This window comes from Agrilus planipennis, unplaced genomic scaffold (genome assembly GCF_000699045.2).
Source record: "Agrilus planipennis isolate EAB-ADULT unplaced genomic scaffold, Apla_2.0 scaffold165, whole genome shotgun sequence".
NCBI lineage: Eukaryota > Metazoa > Arthropoda > Insecta > Coleoptera > Buprestidae > Agrilus > Agrilus planipennis.
The window spans coordinates 577,264-588,512 of NW_020439087.1; the positions used below are offsets into that span (position 1 = coordinate 577,264).

Sequence of the window (11,249 nt, forward strand, 5' to 3'; positions counted from 1 at the left end):
GGGGGGTCTTTGTTTTGCTTATTTTGGATGACATGGGGGGTAGGGGAGTCTAGATGATGATTACGTCATCGGTAGTTATTTACTTTTTTACACAAATGGCAACCCTCACATTGTCTATGCTTGAAAACGAAACGCATTTTTAAAAATTCCCGCAAATAATGCATACGTTTAGGCACTCGCTTTAGAACCGATTAGGGGAATTACCGCGCGCTATTCACTTGTCTAAATTTTCTCCGTTAGTGTATTGTTTTGTTTGGATACTATAGCGAGTAGACGTATTGTAAGCATAGCAAAGCAAGTTAACATTTGTGTTACCGTTGATTCCATTAGCCAAAGTTTAACGTTTAAATAAGATGTCGTTTCAAATAGACAAATCCAAGTTATACCAAAAATTGTTTCAAAGTTTTAAAAAATCTCATGCAAGTACGAAAGTACAAAATGTACAAAAGTTAGTTAACGAAGTGTGGCGAAATTATAAATTACAAGCAAAGTCCGACAAGGAACTAGATATTATTGTATCTAAGAGAATTGAAGAAGAATTGCAAGCGGCGACTAAGAATAAATCCAATCTACTACATTTTTTTTCCAAGGTGAGTTACGAAATCATTTTAGGTACCTATAAGTACTAGAAATATTAGAAATCGCCAAATAGTTTCTCTTTACATTGTATAACAATAATTTAGACGTTTTATGATTAGAAAATATTATGGCCTATCGCAAAGTATAGAGGTAATATTCATTATATAGATTTATTTCTTAAGATTGACTCCGTCAATTGGCCACAAAATACAGTGTGTTAGTTTTCTCTATGTGATGGGTTCGATTCCTGGCTTTAAAGATTATTTACAATACATTTATAATTGAAAAATGTTTACGTAAGCATGGGAGGAGGGGGTAAGAGCTTTGCTTACTTTTGCTGACAAGGGGGATGGGGGGGTAAATGATTGTATAAAATCTGCTTACGTAATATTTGAACGGCCCCTTTTTCCCTGAAGGTACATATTATTTATTCCTAATTCTTTTATTTGAATCTCCCCATTTCTCTAATTCGGGATTCAAGTGCGGAGAAAACATTCCTATTTTTGTAATCGTGCTAACTCGAAATCTATTGTGTTCCCCAGAATTATTTCTGTGTAAAATAAAATTCAGATTATTTACGAGGGTGGATTGATAAGTTTCCGGCCTGACCAAGAAAAACAAGGTTTTTAAAAATTTTTTTTTTTTATTTCTCAACATAATCTCCTCCAAGGCTGATACATTTCTCATAGCGGTGTTCCAGTCTATTAATGCCATCTCTATAGACTGATTCGTCAAGCTCCTCAAAATAACCATTTACAGCTTCGATTACTTCTTCATTGTCCGCAAATCTCTTACCGCCAAGCCATTTTTTGAGATTAGGGAACAGAAAATAGTCACTCGGGGCTAGGTCTGGAGAGTAAGGAGGGTGCGGCATCAATTCAAACTTTAGATCGTTGATTTTAGCCGTCGCAACGATTGACGTGTGCGCTGGTGCGTTATCGTGATGAAACAAGATTTTTTTCTTCGCCAGATGAGGTCGTTTAATTTTCACCTCGTGGCTCAAACGTTGCAATAAGTCTGCGTAGTATTGACCAGTGATAGTATTACCCTTTGCAAGGTAATCAATGTATATAATACCTCTTGCATCCCAAAAAACAGTAGCCATAACCTTGTTCGCCGAAAAAATTGTTTTTGCCTTCTTTGGAGTTGGTTCCCCTGGTCCAATCCACTGTTTAGACTGTTCTTTGGTTTCAGGAGTGTAGTGGTGGACCCACGTTTCGTCAACGGTTACGAATCGACGCAAAAATTCGCTTGGATTACGCTTATACAATGACAAATTTGCGGTAGAAATGTTTTTTCGAATCAATTTTTGGTCGACTGTTAGCAAACGCGGCACCCATCTTGCACAGAGCTTTTCCATATGCAAATGTTGGTGCAAAATATGTTGCACACGTTCATATGACATCTTACAGGTCTCAGCTATCTCACGCACTTTCAATCTGCGGTCTCCCAGCACTATTTGATGAATTTTTTCGATCATATCTGGAGTTGTGACCTCAACGGGGCGTCCTGAGCGAGGCCCATCAGAGGTGCTCACACGACCCTTTTTAAACTCGGAAACCCACTGCTTAACGGTTGAATATGACGGGGAGGATGTCCCCAGTGTTGAGTCCATCTCTTTTTTAATTTCCTTCGGCGTTAACCCCTTCAAATAAAAGTATTTGATGACAGCACGATTTTCCTGCTTTTCCATTTTTACGAAAACCACAGAGGCGTCTTGTTCAGCGTGCTGTCAAACCTACACTAGCAAGGAGATCGGGCTGAAACTATAGCTACAAGCTATCCAAGGATGGTACTATAGAATGTCACCTCAAGGTAGGCCTAGTGGCGTCATCTCTTGGTTAGGCCGGAAACTTATCAATCCACCCTCGTATTTTACTTACTTCTTGGTCATCTCTTGTATTTTTAGCCATTAATAGATACTGTTAGCGTGACATTTAAATACTTATACTTATAAATATTAGAAAGACAAAACATGTTTTGCATTTAAACACCAGTATTATTCTATCCATGTTTGGAAATGTGTTGTGGCACATGCTCGAATTAAATGTAAATAAGATAAGTTTATATCGAGTCACGTGGTCGTAAGTGCATCTCTATAATTCTGTTAAATTAGCTTCAACTTCAATTGTGCATAGATCGCATGCTTGCATATACCCGTAATAATATATAAATATACACGTACATATACGATGTCCAATCGAAAGTCAAAATTGGATTATGGAGAAGACGACGTTAAGGATATACTCGCTAGAGAGCCATTAACATTGGAACCTGTGCTTTTACTGACCGCTGGGCCTACCAATTGTTCACCGAGAACCCTGAGGGCATTGGCTATGCCCACGTTCGTGCCTCTTCCTGACCAGGATTACAATGAAGTGGCAAAAATGGTAAAAAATAATTTTCATTCTTATTGAGTTTGAAATCGTTTGTTAGTTATGTTTAATATAATTTGTGATTGAGTCAGAAGTTTCGCTCTCCATGTTCTTTATAATATTGCTTTAGTGCATAAGCACACGATCAATCGAGTGCTGATAATAATCGGTGTTGGTACTAAAGCACAACTCTGTTCGTTCTTTGGGACGTTTCGACAGCTTTGATGCACAGGCACCTGTGTTTAAAAACGAAACGTCGCAAAGAACGAACAGAATTGTGCTTCATTAAATGTTTTAATTTTATTGATATCTATTGGTCACAATTAATGATTTTTATAAATAATTAATGATGTAAAGGAACAATTTGAAATTAATTTACAATTCTTAGTCGCAACGTTTCGTCAACGGTTTATTTCTGACCTCTTCATGTTATAATTTTCACTACACTGATGGGTTACATTTATTCGAGACATGTGATCTAATACTATTAATTTGTACTGTCAATCTACCAAAGTTTTGTAAGGTATCGGGTTCAACGTCAAAAAATTCTTCTAATCTTTACTTTGTCAAAAAAGTTGATTCAGGTAGATGAAGTGGAATAAATAAATGTCCGGAACCTCCACCAATATTTACTTGCCATTCATTTACATTAATATTTATATATTAAGCGGACCAAAAGCTAAATACAATGCATCTTTTTCAATTCGCACTATATTTGTATAATTTAGCTCATAGATGATATAAAAGCTATGGTGCAACACGTCTTTCAAACGAAAAACAAACTCACTTTTTGTGAGCAAAACGCTGGTCATGGAGGCATGGAAACTATATTCACGAACCTTGCACACCGGTGAAAAGGTATTGATAGCAACCAACGGTTTTTGGGCAGATAGAGCCATAGCCATGGCCGAAAACTACGGTGAGTTTTTTGTGTTTTATTGAATTAGCTCTTGTTGCGATTGCTAGAGCAGGGTTGGAGTATTCATAGATTCACGCGTTTGCTATAAAATACTGTTCATAAGTTCTGAAACTTTCACTAACGGGTAGCTTTTGATGGAAAATGTAAGACGGTACTGTCTAACGTTAGTTACGGAACGGACGTAGATTGTAAAAGCTTGAAAAAGTCATAATTTGGCATTACTCTTATCACACCCACTCTCCATTGATGTTTGAAGTACTTGTTTATTGTTGAAAAATTCACAATTAAATAAAAGCTAAATGGGATTTTTCTCCAGCTTATTGCGCAGAACGGTAAAATCTTTTTGGTTTTCGATCATTTTCAAGAGTACCGATTTGTCACTAATTCAATAATAAAATTATAAGTCACCTAATGAATAACACTAAATGTCAATTTCTACAAAATATATTAAAACTGCTTAAATATTTCGCCTTACTAACGTTTCATCAGAAGTAAAATAATTGTAAAATGTTTAGATACATTTTGAGGAAATTAACATTTATTTTTAGTGAATCATGAGTTTCCATAAAGCAAACTTAGATATTATTAATCATAATAAACTCATAAATGTATTATTTAATGCATTGTTTTAGTAGTTGTAAATAATTTACAACACCTTATAGGTCAATTATTTTACTTTTAAGTGAATGAACTTTGTTGTTTTTCAGGATTGGAAGTCGTTCGACTTCCTGGTCCATCGAATGAAACTTTTAAGTTTGAAGACTTAGAAAAAGAAATAATAAAACATAAACCAGTTCTCCTTTTCATATCCCATGGTGAAACATCAACAGGTGTGCTTCAACCTCTAGAAGGTTTAAGTAAAATTTGCCATAGGTAGATACGTATTAGTTTACTCTAATAAAAACTATTATCTTACATTATTTATTCATGCTGTTAACAGACATGGTTGTCTATTGGCTGTTGATGCTATAATTACATTCGCAGCAGTCCCCTTATTCGTAGATCGATGGGAAATTGATGCAATAGTTGGAGCGCCTCAAAAAGGACTAGCTGCTCCTCCAGGATTAACTTTTTTGTCGTTCAGTGAACGTGCAGTGTAAGACAAAAGTGTTCATTTAAAAATTAATACAATTTTTTTGTAAACATGTTGCAAAAAACTTTTTTCTGCGCTGTTGTGCTGCGGTCAAGGCAGCGCCGCCTTTAGGCATCACGGCGCCCCTGGGCAATTTTTTGATAGCGCCCCTAGTAACCCTAGACAAAAATTTTCAGTCTCTCTTCAGTTTCAACGTCTCTGAGAGCGTCTCTCACAGTCTTTCAGTTATTGCCTACGTGTTTTTATGGATCTCTCACAGTCTCTGTATGAAAGACTCGAACGATAAAATAGTTAATCCAGAGATTCGAGTCTGTCGTTCAGAGATTCTAGTCTCTCGTTCAGAGATTCCATTCTCCCGTTTAGAGAGTGGATACGAAATGAAGACTTGAGTCTCTCGTTCAGAGACGCTAAACAGTTTTTTTGACAGTCTCTCGACAGTCTCTCTCAGCGACACCAGAGAAACTCGACGAGAGACGGAGACTCGAGTCTCGCTTTCAGAGACTTTGAGAGACTGAACATTTTTATCTCGGGAAGGCCAGAGTTGTCGAAGTTTGAAAAACAAATATCAATTTATTTATTAAATTACTTGTGCCTATCCAAATTTAGGTAATGGATACTGTTCTCGCCGGTGCATGGAAATTACATTTTAGTTTTGGCAACATTTTAAATAATTCACGCGTTAGACGTTCAACACTAAATATGTTATGGTTATAACATAAAATATGTACATTTTTTTAAGTACTGTTTTGTAGAGTGGACAGTGCTCACCCTTGTTCAACCCCGTGTTTGTCAGTATATGTATTCACAACCCTTCAACACTTGATAATCAAATTGAAACGACGAAAACAAAGACAACGTTTAACTTACAACACATTTTTCTTAGTTACTTATTGGACTTATCATACTGAAGAAGCTACTGCGTGGCGAAATAATTACTTCTATTCTAGTAGCTTCTTCCAGTCAATTTTCAAAATTATAAAATGAGCTTATTAAAATCAAAACGACAAACTTACGCTTTTTATATTTGATGGTTTTTACTTTTAACGAGAAAACGACGATGTCAAACAAGATAAAAGTATATAATTTCACAATTTGCAGGGAGCGAATGGATAAGAAAAAAGTAAATCCGCCGTTCTACTTACACGCGAAAAAAGTTGCGAATTGTTGGAGATGTTTGAATGATGGTCCCGCAGGGTAAGATCATCCACTTTCGACACGAAAAACCTTATTCGGCCTAACAAACACTCCAAAAGAAATTATTTTTAGATTCCACTACACATGGAATTCGAACATGCTGTGCGCAATTCGTGAAGCATTTCTTCAGCTACTTGAAAAAGGTCTGGCGAACACGTGGGAAAATCAAACGAAAATGGCAGAACGCCTGTGGATTGGATTAGAAAAGATGGGCTTAAAATTGTGGGTACCGAATAAAGAGAAACGATTGCCAAATGTCACCACGGTAATTCTACCGGAAGGGATAGATGTGAAGAAAGTTTGTAGATATGCTTATGATGTGTAAGATGGGAAATATTTAATATGTACCGCAGCAATAAGTAATTTTTTGTAGACTCCATACCGATATCAGTTTCGGTATTGGCCCTACCTATGGTAAATGTCTCAGAATTGGCATAATGGGATATAATTGCAGACCGGAAATTGTCGACAGAGCGCTTGAAGTAATAACAGAAGTTTTGGATAAATATCCCATTTATTCAAAGCAATATACGTCTGTGGGTGTTAATTCATGGGGACGTTAAAATCAAATTTTATAGCTACTTTACTTTATTAAACAATTCTGATTGTATGCGATGCTAGTGAACATGTTTTGCGTTGCTAATGTAAAAACAATACATGTAATTAATGTATGGAACTACGAAAATTTATAACAGTTATAAAATAAAGATAGATATCGAAATTTGAACATATTTAGTTAATCATATCTGCAAGAATGCTTTTACGCATTTAGTTACATTAGTAAAACCGTTTTGATTCCGAAGGCAAAAAGTCAAAAAAGGAAGATTAATTTAATGAATTTGATATCAGGGCACCGTGACTCCGTGACCGATAGAGCTAGTGTCAGTTTGCGTGTGGTACCTCTAGACCATTAGAATTAAAACGTCTGCATACATCTTGCAACAAGTTTAGAAAATAAGATAAAATGTAAACCTCGTTGTGTTATGCTGACCTTAGATAACAAGAATGTTGACGTACATAGAACATAGATCATTTTTCTTAAAAAGTGCATCACGGAAACTTTGAATTTTATTTTAAGTAAATGTCCTCTTAAAAAGGATCTATTTACTCCACTGAGCGTTTTTCAAACCTTTTCAAAATATTCAGTTTAATTTTATTAAAAAAATCCTTACAGCTATCACTTCTAAAAAATTTCGTTTTTCTACAATGCACAGATTTGCCCCCCTCCTAAATTGACACTGGATCGGGTTCTCCAGCTCCTGAGAAATTGAAAGGAATAAAAAATGAACCTAAAAGCACGATTCGTCAAGAATTTCATGTGCATAGAAAGCTTTCAGAGAAATAGTCTTTAAGGCAGTCATTCACATATGTTCTTGCATACCAATACTCCAGAAAATTACCTACCCCTTGTATCAATTAGAACAGATTTTTTAAGAAAGTTCGCATTAGTGTGTTACTTTTCAAATACAAGAACTGCTAATAAGCACAAGCCCCGTTTCCGAAATGTTTACGTATTTGAAAAATAACTTTTTAAAAATCTAAAAGAAATCTCTACGTGGTCTTGTTGTAGGCTTTGTAAACGTTTCGATATTTATTACTGACAGCATCTTCATCAGTGATAACACAATCTTTGACCGCTGTGATAGCCAACAAACTTCTGCATATACATATAAGCTTTAATTAAAGATGGGCCGGGTACCTCGTTTCGATTCGGTACCCGACTGATCGGGAACTTTGTTTAGGATTCACCTGGGTAGAGGATAATGATGCCGGATAGTCGGCAGAGTTGGGTAGTTCTACCAAAACAAAATGAAAAAAAAAACAAATACCAGCAATAATAATTTATTAAGTGTAGTAATTAAAAGCCTACTAATAAAAATTGGTGATTAAGATTGTATTCGGATAGGTCGGGACGTTGGAGTTCGACGATTTGGATGTCGAACCGACCCACCAGGCACGGATGTTGGTCGTCCGACTAAATTCATCGTGTACCATATGCGCGGTGCAACGGTCGACAGTTCGCGCGGTGCAACGGTCGACAGTTCGCGTGGTGCAACAGTCGAAACATTCGAGTTCGATAATTTCTTAGTCGAACCGATCCGCCAGGCATGGTCGTTCGACGGGCGAAGGGTCGCCCCACCGATTCACATCGCTTCTCATTAGTTTTTGATAATTAAGCCGAAATTGGTAAACGAATCAGCAATCAGTAGGGGAGACCGGGGATGGTTGACTGGTTTTTTACTGAATAGTTCATATTTTTTGTGTTTTAATGAATATAGACAAGAAAAGCATGTTAATTGATAGAAAATCTATTAACCTAATAAAAATATGTAATATTTAGTTCTTAGTTTAGTATAATAGTGATGATTTAATGCATTTTACAAAATATTAAATCTTAGTCAATCTACCCCTGGCCCGGGGTAGGTAGACCATATGCCCGGGGTAAGNGAAAACTTGCATCATTATTCATATATGCAAATGGTGCTTTTTAACGAACAAATATAAATACGTATATGGATTTTAATGTATAATTGTACTTATTTATTAATAATATCAAACCCTACATTAAAATCCAAATGGCAATTTTCACGGTGATGTGATAATGACAATGTAAAACAACAAATATCTACATATATCAGTGGAGTAAACGCAATCAGAAGAGAAGCATCGTTTAGGAATGATTAGCAACTGCATAAAAACTTTTGAAATGTGTTCTAAACAGGTTAAAGTTCAAAGTCTACCGGTTGGTGTTGTACGCTAAATCTCTATTTGTTTATTAATAACAAAACTGCAAAATTAATTGTTAGTTATATCTCGAAAATTAATTAAGGAAAAATCATAAAAATCTAGGAGTCTTTGGGTATGCTGATTACCAATTTGATGTCAGATTTGCCTATTTTAGCGTCAGCAGATGTTCGGGGAGCGTCATTTGAGTCCTTAGTTAATAAATTTCTGTTAACTCTAATTTAATACACAAAATACGAATCATATGTGTCTTTTGTAAAATTTCTCGTTCTTTGGAATGGCATTATCAGTTTTTCCGTATAAATAAAGTTTAATAAGTTTTGCTCTTAAATTGTTAAATAAAAATAGGATTTCGGTAGACTTCTCACTACGTTATTCTAGCATACTTGAAAAATGTTGTTCATGAATGTCTACCCGGTTACAAATTTTTCCGAAGTGAAAACCTTCGTTTATTTCACTAAATCCTACATAACTCAAAACGACTCATGCCAGAATTACTATACATATTACCAGAGATATGATTTATTTGAAATACTTGCATTTAAAATGCAAATACAAAATAAAAAATACCTATTTTTATTTTGCATTCAAATATTTGTTTGAGAAAAGCATTTTATATTTTATTTAAAATACTTTTCCAAACGTATTTTCTATTTGTAAAATGTAATGCCGTTAGACGTTTTGCCAGTATCAGCGATTAGAAGCTTAAAAAGGAGACAAAAAGACATTCAATGAATGCCTTTTAATTCTTTATCTGAAGAGAGCCCAAAAAATTCTACACTCCTTGAAGGATAATCTAAAATATTGCATCGATATTGTTTTCCGGGTGTATGTTATGGTCCGTAGAATTTTGATGTTCCATATTAATATCATTAAAATCACCACTTATCGTACCATTAGCACGAAACTACGAAATTTTATGAATTACAAATTATGAGCTGTGTAAAACTGAAAACGACAAGATATTGTGGTGTGCTAGTAAATGCCTATAATCCAAAATTTTAAGAAAACGATCCGAGAAACTTCACTTAGTAGATGAACCCACAGCTAAAGAAACTATGGATTCTATTTCTTTCTCTTATTACAATATGTAAAAGATCGGAAACAAAATGGGGTTGCAAATATTCTGATATAAAATGATTGATGTTGATTTTAAATCAATAAAATTATTTGCAACCCTATTTTGGATCTGATCTTTCACGGCAAACAATACTTTGGCATTAATGTCTTTTTTCCATCAATAAAATTATTTGCAACCCTATTTTGGATCTGATCTTTCACGGCAAACAAACTATTTGGCATCAGTGTCTTTTTTCCATTTACAATGGGTGACAAAGGTAAATAAGAAAGCATATAGAAGAATTATTTTTTACTGAACTGAAGATACTATAACATAAAGATAGAAAAAGTATATCTCAATCACTTCAAACAGAAAAATATGAATCATACTCAATCTTCGCAGCTGGTGATATATTGCAAACTCCGGTATTAGTCTAGATGAATTATTTGTTGCTAAACTGAAGAAACTATAACATAAATATAGAAAAAGTATATCTCAATCACTTCGAACAGAAAAATATGAATCATACTTAATCTTCGCAGCTGGTGATGTAGTGCAAACACCACTATTAGTCTAGAAAATATTTAAAAAATGAGCAAGGTTTTCTTAAAAAATATTTTATACTTATACAGAATATTACTTAAAAGAAGCACTACAAAAGCACTATTTTGAAAATACGTATTTTGCATTTAGCATTTGGAATACAAACGGGAAATCTATTTTGTATTTTACATTTGAAATAACAAATCAAAAAAGTAGTTGCATTTTGTATTTAAATACTTTTAAAAAACATTTTGCACACAGTACTCGTACATCTACATCAATGTAACGAAGCCAGAGAAACAAAGCAAATTTATTTGGCATTTACATCAACTCTTCACGATAGATATCTACGCGACATTTCCAATTAACACCTAGTTGTGCTGTTTTGAACAAAATGCTGCGATTACTTCCAAAGCGTGTCGAATTTTACGTAACACTGCTGCACACGATCGACGAATCGATGATGAAGCTGAAATTGAATTTACAACAAACAAAGGTAAAAAAAGGTTTCCATTTTCGACCGTGCATATGGAGCGAAAGCTGAGGATGTGTGTGCGAAAATTATAGGCGAAACGTTGGACAGATGGATCGGTGCAAGTATGATTAAGGATTCAAATAAATGATTTTCATTTCCTTCGGATATTGGACATCATCATGAAAAAATAAATTGAAATATCAGACGACTTTTCTCTCCCACGAGGATAATACACACACACATACACACATATATATATATGAAGT

At 34.8% G+C, this 11,249-nt stretch overlaps 1 protein-coding gene across 1 annotated transcript; it reads left to right on the top strand.

Moving 5' to 3' along the window:
• The first annotated feature begins 2,617 nt into the window (after nt 1-2,617).
• Nucleotides 2,618-6,871, top strand: LOC108738088 (serine--pyruvate aminotransferase-like). The gene is made up of 7 exons (XM_025977408.1): nt 2,618-2,969; nt 3,683-3,873; nt 4,581-4,746; nt 4,814-4,969; nt 6,065-6,160; nt 6,233-6,481; nt 6,534-6,871. The coding sequence occupies exons 2-7, from the start codon at nt 3,765-3,767 to the stop codon at nt 6,721-6,723; spliced, it is 966 nt and encodes a 321-aa protein (XP_025833193.1). The 5' UTR covers nt 2,618-2,969; nt 3,683-3,764; the 3' UTR covers nt 6,724-6,871.
• Nucleotides 6,872-11,249: the final 4,378 nt, after the last annotated feature.

Bases quoted from the DNA above. Each gene is read 5' to 3' on its own strand.
- LOC108738088 (XM_025977408.1), top strand. From the start codon at position 3,765: ATGGAGGCATGGAAACTATATTCACGAACCTTGCACACCGGTGAAAAG. The intron at 4,747-4,813 runs GTAGATACGTAT...TGCTGTTAACAG, and splicing joins TTAAGTAAAATTTGCCATAG to ACATGGTTGTCTATTGGCTG. The intron at 4,970-6,064 runs GTAAGACAAAAG...CACAATTTGCAG, and splicing joins TCGTTCAGTGAACGTGCAGT to GGAGCGAATGGATAAGAAAA.